The following is a 20,176-nucleotide window of genomic DNA, read 5'->3' as shown; positions in this document are numbered from 1 at the left end:
ATGGAACGCGAGTAAACGCACATGGTTTGGTGGAAACGTAAATTACAATTCCAAGCGATGCACATCGATAAAGCCAACTGAATAGAAAACACGTGCGAATAGAATACGTATTTATTTGCTGCATCGGTTAAGCTCGCAGATAAAGATCTTACTTTCAAAAATTCACCGTCATAATGCTCGAAAACGTCGAATAAATCGTCATTGATGATCCTGAAGATATACGAAGGGTTGTAAGTAGACGTTGTACTAGAGGCACCCGCATTTTTCACGAGAACTACTATGTCACTCGACTTTGAAACTTGGCACGATGGCCCCGGTTCGATGATAAACAACTCGAAATGTAACTCCTAATCGCACCTAACTATTCCATTGTAGCAACGAGTGCGACCAACTGCCGTGCTTAACGCTATATCTTTGACGACATATGGGATAGAGTCGATGGCCTTCTAGTACTTAATGTTTCGTGCTTGTACCTTGTACCCCTCTGTACGAACGAACTTTGATAGCCACTTGAAAAAGGTAAGGGTCGATGCTTGAGAGGGATCTTCTTCTGCTTTCGATATCGATGCCAAACGATTTTGCATTTTGTCAAAATTTAGTTGAAATTGTTCGCAGATGACGTGGAAATTGGAATTTCGTACGATTATTATTTACGGCGAGTGGCGAAGTTCCAAGTGTCAGAGATACGTGAAATCGAATCATCGAGCGTTTGAAATTAGGTTGTCACGGAGTGGGTAGTCGTGATAGAACGTGTGCTGAAAATGTCCGCGTAATTTAAAACGAAGAACAAGATTATTTGTATGAAAAATTCTGGATTTCAGCGAATCGTTGAACAGTATGTTTCAGTTACGTTTGGCTTGTCTTGAGTTACGTTGTAGCTGTATATTTTCGGATTATTTTCAATATTAAGTACTTCACTACTCCTATCTTTCGTCATATATTGCATTGGCAAGAAATATATTAAAATGGATTAGTTTCGAAGATAAAATTACTATAACGTTTTACTGTCCCTAGAATATTTGAAGTTAGTACCAGCTTTAGACATGGTTTATATATGGTTTATATATGGTATATATATGGTTTATATATATCAGAAGAATTTCTTTTCTTATCTAAAATAAATCTATTTTCTTTCGTTCCTTATTGAAACTCGTTAGAATATGAAGAATTTGTATGCGAATATATAGGTACATAGTACGAATGTTTCCTGAAAAATAAGCGTGTGGACTATAAGATGTATGTTGTATCGAATGTAATATTGTGTCTTTTTCTCATAATATATAATAATTTATGATATATAGTATATAAAAGATAACCTGTATAGCTTGGAATACAGATTGCTGATTATTAAATCGTTTTTGTAAACTACATTACCTATATAACGCGGAATAACGTACAAAATTATATATAAATTAAGAAGAAAAACAATACGTAATAAAAAAACTAAAGAAACGTAAAAGAGGGGGGGGGGGCAGAAATAAACAGAAGTCAAAAGAAATATCAAATTAAAAAAGACTCACGTTCTTCCTTGATCGGAAAACAGCTTGGTGTTTTGATCTTCCGTTCTAAAACAAAAGGAGAAAAATAAACTAATTAAGTTTATTAAAGAAAATCATAGACCGAACTTAGAAATAACGTACTCTTTATAAAATAAAAGGTACAGAAAGGAATAAAATAATAAGAAAGAAAAGGTTTATGCGATGTTGAAAAAAAATCATGTAAGTTGGAAAACGAATAAAAAGGTCTGTTAAAGAATTTCTTCTAGATTGTTAACAGTTGACAATCTGACGAACACATTTTCTTTACAGTCTCGTTTCGTGGTTTTATTGTAAAATTTCGCAAAAACGTTGAAATAATGCTCGCCTGGCAAGCACCATAACGTTTTTATGGGACATTGTGTCAGGCGTGTTTCAACTCGACAACATTTTTCTCGCGGTACGATCATAAATAATTTACCTGCAAACAAGTACTACGTTCGTTCAGCTCGGACTTACCTGTGCAATATTCTGATTTATCATCCACCTTTCATTTGATTGTTTGTGGATTTACGGTAAAATTATTTATAAGCGACGCTGCTATGTGATTTTCGTGTATGTTTAATATAAATAAATAAAAAAACGATCGATGTTTGACTTTTTTTATTCTCGTTTACTCGCGTACATACGTAGACACATGAGATATAAAGCTTAATCCGTGTCTCTTTCCTTTTAATCGCAACCCGTTCACTTCGCCACGTATCGCAAATTAGAATCGTCATAGAATTTAGAAACAAAATATGCAAAATTCTTCCTTCGTACGCTAACATGATGCTGCGCTATAATAAATATACCTAACTTTTATTCAAAAAAAAAAAAAGAGGAGATTTAAAAGTCGAAACCTACTAAATTACGATAACGATTACAGATTGTACCTGGTATTTGTTAAAATGTTAGGGCTGTAAATACGATGTAAGTACAACGTATAAAAATATTCATTGTGGTTTATCTTTCAAGATATAAATAATTGAATTATACAATCGAAATGTTTGTAGATTTTAATAGTTAGCTATGGTTACACTACGTTGAATTAGAAAATCTGTCAAACTCAGAGATGAAGTATCTTTGTTACGTAGCTATTGTTTATACGAGATCGTATGAAATTTGGAGGTTTTCAATCTTCTTCTACGTTTCGTTGAATTGCCAGCGTCAGACGAACACTCGTGTATCACATTATCGCGAAAAATCGACTAAAAACTCGATCAAATTTCTAATCTCGAAGCATCGCCAGTATTCCATACTCTTACACCGTGTGCCTGTCTGTTCAATTATTTTTCAACCCACGTTTTTTAATCGCTACGCTATTAACAAATTTACGCAGCCTAAAGTAGACCCAAGTATCGGAGGTGCGCGGTTTAAACGGTGTTTAGTTCCCATCAAGAGCTACTTAATCTGCGATCGCGTAAACTCGCGCAACAATGGGGAAACGCGTGGCAGAGAAGGGGCGCACGTGATTACGTTGGCCGAAACTTCATCGTGGAGTCACGTGGCGCCGGAAAAACGGGCTCGGCGTTCGCCGTCGAAAAACCGAACCGCAAAGCCCGAAAGGAGCCACGAGCACTGCCTACGAGAAAAATAACCCCGAGTCGTGCGTTCCCACGTATAACGAAACGCGAACCACACGAAACACCAACCCCCTCGAGCCCTCGAGTTTTCGGCGTAACGTTTCGGATTACACGGTATTTTGCTGTTGCCTATTGCTCTTGCGGCTTGATGTTTGCTCGGACTCGTGATCGAATCCCTTCGAAAGCTTTGTTCGCCATTCTGATGCTCTTCTGAGTGAAAATTTCCGCAGTTTGCTCAACTGGTTAGTTGCTGGTTCGACGAGAAGGTGTTTCTCGTTGTGTATACCGTATACCGTGGTATCATTTGACTTTGCGAATGGTAGAAAGCGAATATTCTGCACCGATTATTTATAAACGAGTTAAGGTGCTTTCAGGTGGAGCAAAAATTGGACCGATTTCTATAAATTCACATACGAGTTTGGTATGGAAAATAAACGTTCATACTATTGACGTATTCAGAATACTTTTATAAATACGTTGTACAAAAGTGGCACTGCGTACTGAAATTCTGAAATTTCGATATTTCATTAAAGGTGTAGCGAGATGCTAATATCGCGACTATATTAGCTAAAGAAACTGATAGGAAAGTGCGCATGGAAGTTACAAGATATTTACTGCAAATAGACATTAATAAAAGATGAATATGCAGCCTGAATGTTAGACAACGATAAACGTGGAAGACAGTTCCACTGAATGTTAAAGGCTATTAAAATACAATAATAACACCAACAACAACAACAATAATAATAATAATAATAATAAATATGTATTTGTATATTTAATAGCCTAAAAGTATTTTCTACGTATGCTTGCGTAATTAATAACGTTTTATTTTCTATTTGTAAGTGAAATAGCTAGAAAATCAATGGTGTATTATTATATAATTGCAAAAATGTTATCCACCTAATGGTAATTTTAATCCATTTAGATTGTTTGAAATCTATCCTCGTTATCTACATCTTAATTTTATCTAGATGCATAATGGCTCGTATCGCCACGATAAATAAAATCCTGATGTTAACGATTCACGGATTCATATTTTTTTCTACACGTCCGTTTTATCGGATAATTTTATAATGGAAGATCGGTTAATTCGACGACGCCTTTATTATATAACGAAATACCTATGTATATAGGAGCATTCGGTATAGTTAGTTGGTAGTTGGAGAACGTCTAGCGAAGCGTGCAAACATCTCTATCGATTTAATTCCATATGATAGCAAATTCCTGTCAACGTTCACTTATATCGGCGTATAGTTAATAGTAACGTAACAACATTTTTCATCAACATAAATTCGCCAAAGTTCGGCATTTATAGCAAACGACGGAGACGTTTCTTAATCTTATCGCACAGGAGTACCTACTCTTCAGTCAGTCGGCCGAATCAATGACATGTGTATACTTACTATAGACTATAGTATAACAGCGTTATCTCGATGTTAGTAAATGTGCCAACTCGCGTGGATGTCTGCCTCTGAAAAGGAGGTCGGCTCTCGTCGCGGAGCGTTATCAGTTAAACAAGTTTTATAAGTTAGAACATGCATGTGTCTACTATGATTTTTGCGTACCTAGATCGAGCAAACTTGTTTACACAAATAATCAAAGATCGAGCTGGTGTTTTAAAGTCTATCATAATAACAACAGTCTTGACATTTAACATTCGTTCGCGTATTACTAAATAGCATCATCTGGTCGGACAGATTTTCAGTCGCGATCCCACGAGTATCTCCAAGAAGGAAAAAAAAAAAAAAAGAAAAAAAAGATGGAAAACCAAAACTAAAACAAGAAGAACGGGGAAAAAAACGATTCAAGGGAGGAAAAAAAAGAACTATCGATCAAACGTTGAATTTGAAACGTCAAACTGGAAATGGGTGGACTTCGATCGGTCACAAAAGGAAAAAAGTTACCAGCGACGTAATAGCTACAGGGTGAGACGCGGTAACTCGATGCCTGGGTGTTTGACGCGTGCCTGAAGGACATAGGAGCGGATCCTTTCCCAGACGCTACTTTACACGCCATTTGCCTTTCTCCGTGTCCTCGCGGTGTTTTATCGTCGCATTAATTTTCGCGACAGGATCTCTGGCGGTGGAAAACCAGCCGCCTCTCGACTTTACCAACTTTTTACGCTGCCCTTCTATTCGCCAGCGAGTTACGAGGCCGTAACACCGGCATCCAGTTTTATTCGCGATCCGCGCCAACCTTTGCAATTTATACGCTGAATTGACAATTAGATTGAGACAAACGAATCTAGACTTTGCGGATCTACGAATTATATTTTCTAAGTTGTATCTACGAGTCGTGTGTCTTATTATTACAGATCTATAAATCATGATCTTTCTTATCTCTAACCCGTTAAGGATCAACATTGCCTTAACTTTTCTGTTGCGTTATTTTTCATTTTAGTTGCGTGAAAATCTACAGGTATTAATTTCGATTTATAGATTGAAATTTTCTGAATTCTAAAATTTATTATTCCTCTACTACTTATCACGATCTAACGAATGCACAGATTCCATGTGCGTTTGTATCTTATAAACTCTATAATATATAAGATCTATGTGATTTCGTTACGGTTACGGATCAATTACGTATTTTGAAATATAGTAGAAAAGTACGATAATACGCCATGCTTATTGCCAAGCACACCTACGTCTGAATAATAGTGAATTTCGCGATATAAGAATTCTAAAATAGATAATCTATTACATTTTTGCTTTTAGGCTTATCTTAAATCTGCGGATGATATGTAAGACCTTTATCAAATCGATTGAACAAATATTTAACGAATTTATGTAATATTTGGAACGATAGAAGTTCTTTAAACGATGAATAGAAACTTAGAAATATAAAAATAGGAAAAATATTTCCTTCGATTTTAAAGTTCAATTAATTACCATATCGAAAAATTAATTTTTTAATACATACCTGATACGTATTCAGGTTTCTATATGAATCAACTGATTCGTCGTTTACTGGATATGTAACTGGATATACAAAGTGGTTGGTAACTGACGGTACTCTCACTGTAGATCGTTGTCTCGATGGAAAAATTAAAAAAAAAAAAATTAAAAAACAATTTTTATTCTATATTTTCGACTTCTTTTTTCGCGTAGAATCACCCCCTTTCCGCTTGTACCACCAGTTACCAACCACCCTGTATATTAACAAAGATACGTATAGTTGAAAATTAGTATCTACCTTTATAATGTTCATTTATGGAATTCATTAGAAGCGAAAGTTAATAGTAAAATTAGTAACAAAATAAATGAATAATCAAATGTATGACGCAACGTTACATTCGTGATATTTTTTCCATCGATACGCGTTATCAAATTTCGTTTTTTGATGAAATCAAAGGAAGAATTGAAATAGATGTTTGTAATATTAAAGCAGATTGTCGTTTGGCCCTTGGTGGGTTAACGTTGCCAAAAAAAAAAAAAAAAAAAAAAAAAATAGCGGGCATCAAATTTACCTGGAAACAACATTTTCCAAGCGGGGTTTAAAAGAGTTTTTCAACTCACATTAAATACGATGTGACAAACAAATGTTCTATCCGACGTTCTCCGATTGTTCAATTCCATATACGTTAGTCGTTTTATCTAATCGTTATTTCGAAAAAGTGGAAAATCGTAATTCTCGAAACGTAATCCCAAAACGATGAAACGAGGCTCGTAAGAATGACACATTGGATCGGCCATCGATAAGCGTGTGTGCAGTAGCCAATAATTTTTCTTCATAAAGACAGAAACTAGCTATAGCGAGTCGATAACCGCTGTTTTAACGACGTTACCGCGCCAATGTATCACATGGAGTGGTCACTCGGGGGGCGAACTCGTGGTGAGAAAACGAATAGAACGAAGGAAACGCCGTGCCGGAGCAGCCGTCGTCGGAGGTTCGTTTTCCACGGGCTTCTGGCCGTGGCTGGGTAGAGGAGATGCGGCGATACCATAAAAAAATAGGAAAAACCACCGCCACCGCAGAAAACTTTCGACTTGGAAAGCAATTCCCTTCTCGCCGGCCCGCGAGCATTTCGCTGGCAGAGAAATGTAGGTGGGAAAACGCTCCTGTTCCTTTTATACGAAAAGAAAAAGGACCGACCAACTTTTTATTACGTCAGAAAATTTACCGTTTGCCTTGTCGCTCCTAATCGATGCGTACCGAAACTACCACGAACGTTTCCCTCCCGTAGTTCGGTTATCACGTGTCAATTCTTTGCTCTCAAGTAAAATTTCTTTGCGCTTTCGTGACTTTGTTATTTTTATCGCTCGAAAGATTTATAATTTTGTTACTCGATGTTGCGTATGTATTTCCAGGAATTTGCAATTTTTATTACGTCTTGTTTCAATGTCGTACATAGATGGATGTTCGAAGTTTCGATTAACTCGAACTTGAAGGGATTTGCGCCAAGTACAACAGCGTTGGGTTTACACGTTGGATCGCTGCTTTACGGCATTTCGACGTAAAGTATAAGTTTTGTAAGTGTCGTAAGATCGAAATCTCGCGTTAATTTTCGCGTCGTAAAAATTTGTTATATTCGTTTCCTTTAAATTTCCTGCGCGTCTTATTGCCAACTGTATCGCGAACTTCGCATAGAACGTTAGTTGCAAACTTCACGAAACGGAGAAATAGATTCTTTAACAAAACGCGAATAAGGGAACCGATCTGTAATTCGCATACTTTGTCCAACGGAACCGCGGACGTTAATTCATGCACGACTACTCTCATCACGATGGGCAAACGAAAAATGAAAAGATCCGAATGAAACGATCGAGGAAGACAAAAAAAGAGACCAAGCAAAAGGAAAACCTGGACGAATCCCATAAAACGGCGCGCGGATTCAGCAGCCCTTTAGCGGGAAAGCTTCCTCTATACCCGTAATACGATCGAGTCTTCCAATCATCGGCTTTGGCTACCTCTAAACGAAAAAGACGTCTGAACGCGAGCACACGAGCGTCAGCTCGACAGGAATCTTAAGGTACGGGCTCTCTTTGAACGCGGCAAAGCCGCCGATACATCGTCCTTCGGCAACAAAGATACGAACCTTCGTCCTCATTTTCCTGCCGACTCTTCCACCCCTGCACGTGAATGCTACGCGCCCTCTAACCAGCCGCCATTTTCTTTCCACCCTCGTCTCCATCCGACTGCTATTCGCCATGAGCCACCGTTTCCTATGGTTACCAGTTACCCGAGGGATGCTTGACAACCTCATTGGAGCTTTCTACTCCTTGTCAAAGCGCGACTCTCTCCTGTCCTCGTCTTCTTAGTCAAAATTTTGTTTGACTCCGTTTCGCCTGTTTTCTCCCGCGTGTTTCCCTTCGCGTGTTTTATCATCAACATGTTTGCTTGTTTCCGGTATTATAGCGAAGATTACCGATTTCCGCAGCTCTTTCAACATTTTTCTAGGTATTGTAATTTCGTCGCAAGAACGGGTAAATTTTGTTCCTTCGATACGTCGGGATAAACGTGTTAAACGACTCGACCGTGTTAATGTTATGGGCGAAATATCGGATTATTCGAGTCTGCAAACGATTGGTTGGAAAAATATTTAATTTTTATTCCCGCTGCGATTCCCCAATTTCTATATCAGCTCTCGTTTTAGTTAGAAAAAAGAAAGGAGGTTTGGCGTTTAAAAAATTCTATGTGCAAGCTGGTAAGGATTTTTTTCTTAGTTCGTTCGATGGAAAAATAGCAAAATACAAAATAAGAAAATACTGGTTGGAAATATTGGGTACTAACGGAAAGTACACGACAGTTTTCATTTTCTTGTCTTTCTCGTTTTCTTGTACGCATAAAGAATCTAATCGATACGCGTGATTAAGAATTCTCCACGATACAGAGAATTATTCGCGATGTCACGCTTATCGGTGTCGTAAGATTGGTATAACGGGTGAAAAAGAATATAGTAACGAACGGTTAGCTAGGTGGAAAGGTTTAATCGATGGCTATAACGCGGAGAAGAATAACTGGCGTGTAGTTTAGGTCCTGTTGTTTGGGCCTCAGTTTAGATTTAGGTTTAGATTTAAGCACATTCGCTATCGTGCTGAAGCAATACCGTATTGATTGTGGGGTGGCCGAGCCTCCGAACACATTACATGATTAAACCGCCCCAATGGCATAGCAACCGGCCTTGCAGCACTTACCTTATTAAAATATCCACCACCCTCACCGCGCTCTTTTAACAAAACCTTTACACGGACCTGCCAACTATTCCAACACCTACCTTTTGTTATCAAGAAGCATTCGAGCAAGTCGACCGTTTCAAACTTCCGTTTGGCCAATGTCTGCCGAAAAATGATAATTTACTTATTTTTTGTTAGATTTGTACGCGTTTTATATTTCTCGCTCGACGATTAACGTTCGAATTGGAACAGAGATAAAACACGATAGAAGTGATAAATTTGATTTTATGGAGTATCGGAAAATTTGCAAAGTGAGAAAATCGATATATCTAACTAAGGTTACGTTCGAAGGAATTTCGCAACTTCTAATATTATTACAAGTTACGTATATCTTAATTTGGTTTACCGCTACCAATATTAAGTCTAATCCGTTTGATCTTACTAATAGAAGGTAAATTCCGATTTAAATTTACTTCCTACGAAGAATTTAGAATTACAGATCTCAACTAGTAACTAGTTGGCGAGATACTCCTCTACGAATACCTGAATTGTATCAAATATAACCACCGTGTTAAATTCTAAACTCTAAGTGCGTATAAGAGTAAAATAAGCGACTGATTGAATGTCATCTGAGGATGTTAGACGAGTCATCGAGTATCATTCGTAAGTACGGTGCAGAAATAACTAGATCGATTCTATCGAAGCGTTAAAACTATTATTTGCGAGAAATTCGCAAAAGCTGTCGCGTTAAAAATATTTTGTTTTTACATCTAACGAGTCTGCCTCCTATAAGCAAATTAAAGGAACGAAGACTAATTTTATTGCGAAAATGCATTTTTACGCAGTTTAATACGTTTAGATACGTAAATTAGAAATTGAGCATGATTAAGAATAGAAAATTGTTATTCATAAACGTAGCGATGAAACGAAGGAATCTTCGAACAGGTGCATTCATAATTCAAGAATTTTCGACCTTTTCGGCCTGTTTTACTCACCGAAATCGACCGCATAAATAATACACGAGATGCCTTGCTTTGCGGAACAAGCGTAAAAGATGCGCGAGAGGAACTGTAAAAAATAACTACGAGCCTAAAGAACCAACTAAAAACTTATTTGATACGTGCAGATCAAAAGTACGCGCCAAGATATCGCGCAACACCAAGTTGTTTAAGAGAACCAAATGATCCTGATTCCTATAGGGGAAAAAATACGATATTGTATTAGTAACGATTTCATACTTTGCATTTCCTAGTTTTCTAACGAAAGATGACAAAATGTAAAAGAGTATGGCAAAGTACGTGAATCGTTTGCGCGGAGTAATTTGTTAAACGCGAAAGGCTACCACCATTTCGATACGTTAATGCAGAGGATCGTTTATCTTCCCTGAAGACAGGTATGAAAAAACAAACGAGACATAAAACATTAATGTCTCTGCTCGTCTTTACAATTTTAAGAAATATAGATAAATCTACTTGTCAGAAATTACCGTCAGACTTTAAAAAGAAAGTATTTTTCATCTTTTTGATATACCTATCATATTTTAATTTAGTTAAAAGTTACAGCTTCGCGAGACCGTTCTTGGCAATTATACTGATTTATATAACTATTTTTATATTACTTTGATACATACGTTTTATTTCATTTTACTTTTCGATAATTAAAATTGGTCGAAAAATGTTCTTTGCTTTCCATCAAAATATAGAAACTTGTAAGTAAATAAGTTTTAGTATTTCAATTGAAATTTCAAATGAAATTTAGAATATGTTTCTCAAGGTACATAGCAAACTGTACAGTAAACTGTAAACCTTGCCCTGCCTAGATGTCCAAATTTTAGAGATTACACGTAGAACATACCGATAACATGATGGAAAATATTCCATCGTGAATTAGCAACATTCTGTAAAATCGAACGTTCCAATAGACGGATCACGTTACTTTCTGAAAATAAATTTTTATTGAATAGAAAGAGAAAAATATATATATATATATTTTTTAATCGCGCTTTTCGTCATTTTTCCTACGACATAATTAATTCCTTTCGTATATCTACGTACACGGTATAGCAATAACGTAAAGTTTTTAAGAATTACGGGGTAGCAAGTAGAAAATATGTCGTGTACGGAAAAAGTATGTCGATGATAAATCGCACCATTGATCGCAGATTTTGAGTTTAAATTTAATCTTCATTTATGGACATTTCTATTGGAATATTTCATAAACTCTTTGTATTGAACTAATCATATCGTTACAAATAAATTAACGCGAATTCAAATAAAAAGAATTATAAAAAACAATATATACAAATCGTGAGTTCTTCTCGTTAACTTCTATCTAACACCTACATCGATAAATAATCTTTTAAATATTTCAATTCATCGATATACTTATAAATAGTGAAATGGCGTAAGTAGATACTACCGTTGCTGTTGTTAACAACTCGGAAATAGTGAATTTGTAGCCGCGATCGTTTAATTAAATAGATTAATAGTAAATCGTAAGCCGTTTTTTAATTTGTCTTAATCTTCGTTACAATGATAAAACGTACATATACAAAATATATCTTTCTTCACAGACAGTACGGCTACGCAATAAACTATTTTTCGAATACAATCACATATGTTCCTATTATTCTATGTTCCCATTATTTTATATCTCTTTTTAAATTGTATTAAGTATGTTTTTTAATCGAATCGAAACAATCGATGCTTTCGCGAAATATCAATTTTCCAACGTAGATTAAATGTTTCGGCGTTGGTGTCTCCTATTAATAAAAACGAGGTATTTCTAGATCGATAGAAAGGTGGCCCAAATGTAATAATCATTCACTCTTGAGCTGAACGTTAATCTTATCGATCATCCGGATCGACCATTCTTATCGAGAACTCGCTACTGTTCGCGTAATGTGGCACAAAAATTTTAACCTGACCCGATATTATAAGAACTTGCGATAGCGACTGAACTATCGTCGCTAGACTTCTTATCTACGAACGTTTTCATAAAACTATGAAGGTAATTGCGACTTATTTTTTTCAACGACCGCCTAACTTCTCCGATTTTCGCAAAAATTAAATTGGCCGCTGATAAAATTGAATTTGATTTCCTTCGAATTTGAATTTGCTGGAAATTTTAACGCGTTACGCTCTGTTACAATATTTCATGGATTTAGATATATTTTTTTATATAGATAATATAATCTTCGTGTCAACAATGTTAATGTCTGCAACGAATTGCATCACATATTCCTTCTTCAAATTGTGGCCAGCGTTCAAGACGAGTTCTACGCATTACTACGCAACCTACCGACAACGATAACCGTTACCTAACACGAAAATTTCGACGAACTCTTAAGAAATGATAAAACCGTTCGTGACAGATACAAGCAACGTGCGAAATATGAATATATGATATATATACGAATTACCAGGAAAACCGAAATAAAACGAAAAGAAATTCCGGAAAGATTAAGATCGATAGCCGGATTTGATTTGCGTGTAACGATACCTATTGCGATTAGGAAAATATTTTCGTATAAATGCGATTAACATTAGGAGTTACAACTTGTTTATGCTAAATATTACAAACTTGAGCCCTTAGTTTCGAACGTAAAACAATCGTAGATCGCGGACATATCTTAAACGTTTATTTCTTACACGGTAGTTTCACGTTCATAATTCTTATCGCGGTATGAGAATCGAAGAATCCGTATGTCAAAGTTCCAATATTCCAACAAAGTATCGATTGATATTTCATTTTGTGTATTGGCAGCCGATCGTATTATCGATAAACAAAGCAGAGTATCTAAAACGATAATCAGAAAGTATTTAAGTAAGTAGCTTGATTCTACATCCACTTCAAATACTCGCACTTCCAATTGCTCGACAAAATACTCTATGCGTTCTTTCATAACGTAAGTATAACAACAATTAATATCAACAAACATCGCAATTTCTCTATTTCTCCTGCAATATTTCTAGCAAATACGTAAACCGTAACGCACCTCCGTAAGCAACAGAATCCCCGACTTTAGTCGGTGCGCCTTGCACGAAAATTTATTGTCTAAACTCTCGAACGAACAAAAGAAACATCCGTCTGAAACGTCTCTGAAACATCCGAAGACCACGTGACCAGCTTGATCCGTGTTCCCTCCATAAATAAAATATTTCTCGACCCAACAAATTCGCCTCGATGTTCGAGACTATGGGTCTGAGGAGCGTGGCGCAAAAACATAGCAAATTTAAAGAATCCTTACCTTCCAAGTTCTTGTTCCTGGCGAGGAGAGCCAACAGGACGTCCTGGTTGGGCGCAGCCTCGGCCAAATCGGCAGCGTCCTGGTGCGAGGGTGGTAACGAGGGGCCCAAGGACGGCATGGTGGTCGTCGGTGGCCGCGGCATCATCACCGGCGCCGAGCCCAACGGCGGCAACGCCAATCCCCCGGGTGTATGATGGAGCGGATTGTGCGGCGGCGGACCGTTACTTGGTAGCGTCGGCAGCGTGGCGACCGGTTGCACCGCCGCCGACATGGACAGATCGACGCCACCCAACAATACCGGACGACACCCTCCAGAACCAGGTCCGCTGCTCACCGCCGGGAGGATTCCGCCACCCCCCGGCAGTGGTGCGTACGGCAAGTACAGCTCCAGTATAAACCAGCAAGTGGCTGTCACGGGAACTATGACCGACGCCGGATGTTCTTCGTTCTAACGAAATCGGCTCAACTTCGTCCTATATCTTTTCCCTTCGGCATCGATCGACACCAGATTTCTATGTATAACACTGTTGCGTTATCGTCGTAGAGCGATCGTTCGATTTCGTTCGACGCGAAACTCCTTCGTTAAAAGCGTTACTTACGATTCTTTACGAGTACCGTCGTTTCTTCGGGAAGATCGACGGTTCGATTGCGCGACCTCGGATCACACGGTGACGGAGTTTTCAGAAGGGCGCGGTAATTTCGTCGTCAAATTTTTTCGTCGTATATCGTACGAGTTCGTAGACTGTTTTCATTCGCGAGATTCACTATCACGAGAGTCTCTATCTCGAAGATCGAGTCCTCCAGATTAACGTTTGCACTAATCAAACTGTTACACGAGACGAAATTCTATATCGCGATCGTCCGTTCACTGGACCTACAGACAGCTGCACTCGATCGAAGACACTGGTGGCGTTGCGCGTGGATCGATGGTTCGCGCGAAATCAACACTCACTTTCGTCGCTCGTCGAAGCCGTTCGTCGCTTCCGGATATTACTCGAGAAGCCGACTGATCGGTTTTAATAACCGTTCCAAGCGAACGATCGGTTTTCAATGTTTTTATCGTTTGATCGTTCGATCGTCCAAAGTTCCGTTGTAATCTCGTTGGCGTTGTCGCGGAGCGGACGCCGATGGCGATCGATCGTCGAGAGGCTCTTTATTTCTGTCACCTTCCGATGACTTTGCCTGTTTAGGGGAGAACGGTCGAGCTTCGCTCGTCGACTCAACTATCGCGTATCACGTGCATAAGCAACGTCTACGCGGTTTTGTAGATCATCGGAGCGCCAACCGTTGGTAGATGTTTACGAGCGCAGTTACCAGAAGGCTGATGCGGAACGGTTTGTTTGTAAATAGCTTCGACCGCGCTTCTCGCGGCAAGAAAAACCTTGATTTGTCGTTAATAAAACGGGATAGTCACGAGGTGCGCGCGTGTCTCGCGTATTTGCGCTGCGTTCTCGATGATCAACGAACGCCAGCTAAAATAGCGTTTGCATTTGTTTAACAATCGCGTTATCCTTTTGCGAAGATACGCGAATGTAACGATTATTACGTTTCGAATACTCTTCGTAGCGACGGGGAGATGATTATATTATTCGAATTGACTCGTCGACACTGGATGATTAAAAGAAACGACGATACCAGAGTGATGGAACTGTGGTCGTTGTCGAGACGCGATAGTTAAATCGTTTCGTGGAAAACTGTCACTTCAAAGTGGCGAAGCACGACACCGCGGCGGATGATCGGCATCACTGAAATTCTCCGACAGAATTTTTGCGCTTCCCTGCGGTTCGGTTGGATCGCGTGAATCGAGATCGAAATCGAGAATCGAAAGGACGGGAAGAGGGAGCACCTCGAGACGAGGTCCGAGCGGACTTGAAACCAGCCGCGTACTCGTTGCGTCCCTCTCGCAATCTGAAACCCAGAGCGACGGTCCACGTCTTATCAGGCTGTTCACTGGTCTCGGTTTATCTCGACCATAACCTTGGTTATGCTACTCCGATCGTGACACTTTTTCTTTGTAAAATCGCGTCCGCGATTAGACTAATTCTTGTCTCGTTTTTTCTCTTTCGCGTTATAGATTTTCTTTTAAAACGATATCAGCAGCTCGTCGCTCTCCTCCAGTGACACCGCGATTATCTCTGACTGCTCCGTGATTCTCTATCCAATAAGCCTTTCATGAATCACGCTCGATAATTTCATAGTCGGTTATGTTACAAAGTGCATCGAAAAACTTCCGCGATTGCATTATAATTGACACGAGACGTGTATCGCCAAAACATCGATATGCAAGCGATAAACGATATGGCGAATAATTTGGACCAGAAAACCCCAAGGTTTTCCCGATTTCTTTTAAATACGTCTCTTATACGCTTCGATTCTACGTTTCTTTGTAATCGATATATCTCATCGAATACATCGAACGTTCAACCAGTAAAATGATAATACAACTCCACCTCTAAAGGCGATGGCCTTTCTTATTCCTCGCGTTCCAGTCCTAATACGAGTTTCGGCAAGGTGCAATCGAAATGAACGAGTCTCCTTGTCCTTTCCTTCCGTACCGGTTGGCGAAAGCTTGACGGCGATGACGACGACGACCACGACGACCACGACGACGACCACGACAATGACGATCGACGAAGAAGATTAGAACAACGACGACCGGTAGGAAGATAGGACGAAGAAGATCATCGATAGGAAAGGCTTTGTTAGTAGTTCTATCCTCTAATCTGTTGGACGCGGCGCGCGCGTCTATCTCGGCTGTTCGTCTTTGATCAGCGGCGGGCGGTCGTGAGGTTTTTACACGCGTGTCGATGGAAATCGTGGCCGGGACCGATGTAAATCCCGAATGCCAATAGAGAGAAAAACCCAATGAATCACGTAGCAGCGATACTTTGGGACGATTCGGCCGGCGCTGCTCGTCGCGGGTCTTCTTTTCGTGCGGCGATTCCAAGCCGAATACGAGTCGCGCCGCGGCGACCGGTAAGAAACGGCGAATTCCACGGCCGTTGAATCGCGATTTTCGTCCTGCCACGCTCTGTTTTTGTTTTTTCCCCGGTATCGGCTGCACCAAACTCGTCTCGAGTTCGTCATCGGTCCGCAAACGTTCGCTCCATTCACCCAACGATGATTATCCCCCGCTCTGTCCACTGCCAATGACTTTCTTTCCCGGGTCTCTGAGTTTCGTACGACTTTTCTTGGGAATCCTCCGAATTCCGTTCGGCCACCGATCTTCCACGTCGATGGGCCCGTCCTGCTCGAATTAATCTCTCCGTTGTCCTTTTATGATCTCCTGCGGAGACACTGACCGTAAAAGGTGCACCGATCGGTTCACTTTCGGAGGTAAATGAAGAACGCGGTTTACGATACCGTGCAACCTTCCACGTCGATGTTTTGGCAACGTCCTGCATTTAATTCGTCGCTTTCGTCTTTTCTTTCCTCACTGTGTCCACTATGATTGATCGTCGACCGATTCGATGAGCGATCACCGATGCTTTACAAATCTCATCCACATCTGCGTGTGCGATTGAAAACTAAACGACAACCAGTGGTAGTGAATTTCTTCGCGAATGTTAACGATCGTCTCTGAGTTAGGCCTGATCGACCGAAAAATGTACACTGCCGCGAGATCTCGGAATGTGCGATTTGATTAGCGGGTACCGCGGCACTATGGAGCCGGTTTCGCGGGGTTCTTGGCTTCAACCTCGAGGATCAGAGAGCTGGAGGGACCTGGAGGGAACTTGGAGGGACGCATAGAAAGGTGGAGGTGGTTCTGAACGTTCTCTAAAACTGTGCGTGCATCGCCCTGTCGGAGGAGAGGTTTCCACCCTACCATCGACGGCAGCCACCGAACCGTCTCGCACTAGCTGCTACCTAAAAGGGGGAAATTCTGGTGGGGTATCGATGTTGGCACGCTTGCGCCGCAACCTGTCTCCCTCGTGCGAGAAACCGCGCGGGGGACACTGCCGCGTCCTAGTACAAGATTTTGGAATGATTTGCGGTAGATGCGGTCGAATCGAATGGAAAATCGAACGTGAAAACGCTGTAGTCTTGCTTTTCGATCAGCGTGTTTACATGCTCGCCAAGTTTCCGTTTCGGAAGGACGCGTGTTCCCCTAAAAAAGTTTGCATCGTTTTTTTAGAAAGATTTCCGTTTGCCAACCACGCTCGTAACATAACGTACAGAGAACTCCAAAAGTATACGAATATCGTACAATATTTATTATAGCATTTACGTATCGATCGATTAAGTCCAATTGAATCGAATTTCGTATCATTTTGTGGTATCTTCGTACGAATACAAAAATTCATTTTCAAGCGTTCTCAAACTCGATCAAACTCGATACGATACAAAATATTTTAAGCGCCTGCAGTATCCGAATTAAGATGGGATTAATACCCACGATAGCGTAGATTTATGGAAGTAGAACGATCCGAGCAGAAGTTCCGATTTCTAAAAACGCGTAATTTAATTTAGAAATAGTATCTCCTTTAAATAAGAGTATAATCCAATTTGAAGGAACGCTGTCATGCAAAATTTCGACGAGTTTTCAAAATACATTAAATTTCACGCTGTTCCTACATTCGCGAGTATTCGTCTTTACTATATCGATAGACAGACTATATCGTCCAGGTCTATGGATATCTTAACCTAATCACAAAAATGGAATTTTCCGTTCATAAGCTAAAATAAATCGAAAAATCGAATCAAGTTTCATCGCAAGTATGAAAATGTCTATTCGTTATTTTTATCCCCTTCCAAGATTCAGTAGTTTCATCAATGATATTCAAGAAGCGTAGTTTCTCGCACGGTGCCTTCTTATTTCTCATTTACGAGGAGGAATTTTCATCAATGAAGTAAACTACGATAATGGTCTTGAATAAGTGACGAGTTCGGTTCTTTCATGAACAAAAGATGTCCTTCCGCTCTGTCGAGCAGAAAATCTCCGAACGTCTATCGCTGCAAAGCGAAAGAAACAAATGGCAGACGAAAAGGAGCAACGAAAACGTGGAAAGGAAAGCTTCGCGACATTTCACGAATGTCAGAAGATTCGAAAGAAGCAAGACGGTATAGTAGCGTGCTAATCAAGACCGATGGTCAATAATGGCGGCCACGGGTTGGTCTGATTCAAGTCCAACCTATCCTCCTTCGGGTGTTGGGCATGTACGGGGTGGTTTAAGCCGCAACTTCGCCAGAGCTTGATTCCAGTCGTGGCTCGAGAGCGAGACATATTTTTATCGTACCTAGGTGAATCACGGACCTTTTGCCTATGCGTTATTCAGTCAAGTATCGTACACTATGCACACTACCATGGCCACTAGCGATGGAAGCGAGTGCTCGATTCCGTTGTAAGAAGCGATAAATCGTTTCACGTGGTCGGTTAGGATTTTTCTTGACTCGTTCTCTCTAGTCGGACGAGAAGTCTACGGATTCGAGATAAGATTCGTCGTTGACATGGAACCAACGAATTTAGCCAAAAACAAAAACGCTACTATACCCAACAGACGACTCAACCATCTAAAAAGTCGAGCGTGTGTTCGTGTGTATCGTAATCGTCGTAAACTCGTTTTACGCGTTACGTGTAGACAATGTCGAAACGACACCGAGAACGTTAAGTCGGTGGATTTGCTTGAAAAGCAAGCGGAGGGTGCATTGAATGCCCATCGCTAGCGTTGGCGCTGATGCGCGCGCGCATAGCGACTTACATGCACATGTTCCTGAATAGACACATATCCAGAGGGTAGCGTCGACCCGTCGGATCACCCGTTGGATGCACTCAACGAAATTAAACCTACGTTCCTCGACCTCGGGCGGACGTCGCAGTCACGTCCAGCCGAGATATCGGCAACGTTAGCTTTTACCACGTTTTGCGCGCGCCACTTCAAACTTATTTCCGCGAAATTTCGCGGCCAGGAATCTTAACAGAGCACCTACTCTTATACGTATCTTCGCGCTAATCCGCAGTCGACCCTATTTTAAATTAACTTCCACCTTTACCTGGACGATGCTTAAAGTACCTTTCTTATTTGGAACCGTTTCTTTGAAAAGAAAGATTTGAAATTACGTTCTAATTAGACAGATACGTTTTATGTATTAGAAATTATACCTATGAAAGGTTGAACGTCTCCGAGGGAAAGTGGTACGAGGAAGAATATCCTTAATATGGGAGAACCGTTGATAAAGCGAAGCATTAATAGGAAATTAAACGTCAAACCTTGTTATCACGTATGAAGCTTTTGGAAATCTAGTAGAAAATCCTGCAAATATCTCTGTACCTCGTTTTTGGAAAAGATACGCTTCTCGCGTGTCCTCGCGCATTCCAACGTCGAAAAATGTCATCTCGATCGTTCCATTGCAAATAAACGAAATTCTTCTTTATTAAAAATCGCAAACAAGAGAAACGACGAGAAATTCTTGCTTCGTTATATTATTCGCGATTAACGATCTCTGGATCACCGATCAGCCCTTCCGATATATACTTTCAAACACCCACGTCGAACGAATCGGTTACGTCCTTTTACTCGATTCCCTAGCTAATGCAATTGAAAGTAGCGCGGAATGGGAAATTGGGTTATGAGCACGAAAGTGCTAGGTGGCGAGGATCCTCGAACGACTCGAAAGTATCGGAGCGTCTCGTTGGAAAAAAGAGGTTTTTCAGATCGCCACTCCGCCATCGATGACTTCTCTTTTTTTCTTCGGTGAACTAACAGGGAA

At 40.1% G+C, this 20,176-nt stretch overlaps 1 protein-coding gene across 6 annotated transcripts in view; it reads right to left on the bottom strand.

The window, feature by feature from the left end:
* Lim3 (Lim3 homeobox protein) overlaps positions 1-17,213 on the bottom strand; it is a 73,362-nt gene extending 56,149 nt beyond the window's left edge. For 4 of the 6 annotated variants that reach the window (XR_011174440.1, XR_011174439.1, XR_011174438.1 and 1 more), the window contains exons 1-2: positions 13,469-17,213; positions 1,521-1,565 (exon numbers count right to left, since the gene is read on the bottom strand). Coding sequence is in view for 3 of the 6 variants with exons in the window: in XM_069123309.1 (XP_068979410.1) it covers positions 1,521-1,565; positions 13,469-13,739 (316 nt within the window). In the remaining 3 variants the exon portion in view is untranslated. The remainder of the gene's footprint in view (positions 1-1,520; positions 1,566-13,468) is intronic. The other 2 variants (XM_069123311.1, XM_069123312.1) reach the window with 2 other exon arrangements.
* Positions 17,214-20,176: the final 2,963 nt, after the last annotated feature.

The sequence above is a fragment of the Bombus flavifrons genome, chromosome 11 (assembly GCF_040668555.2).
Source record: "Bombus flavifrons isolate JBK064 chromosome 11, iyBomFlav1_principal, whole genome shotgun sequence".
NCBI lineage: Eukaryota > Metazoa > Arthropoda > Insecta > Hymenoptera > Apidae > Bombus > Bombus flavifrons.
This window is presented reverse-complemented; position numbering and strand designations above follow the sequence as displayed.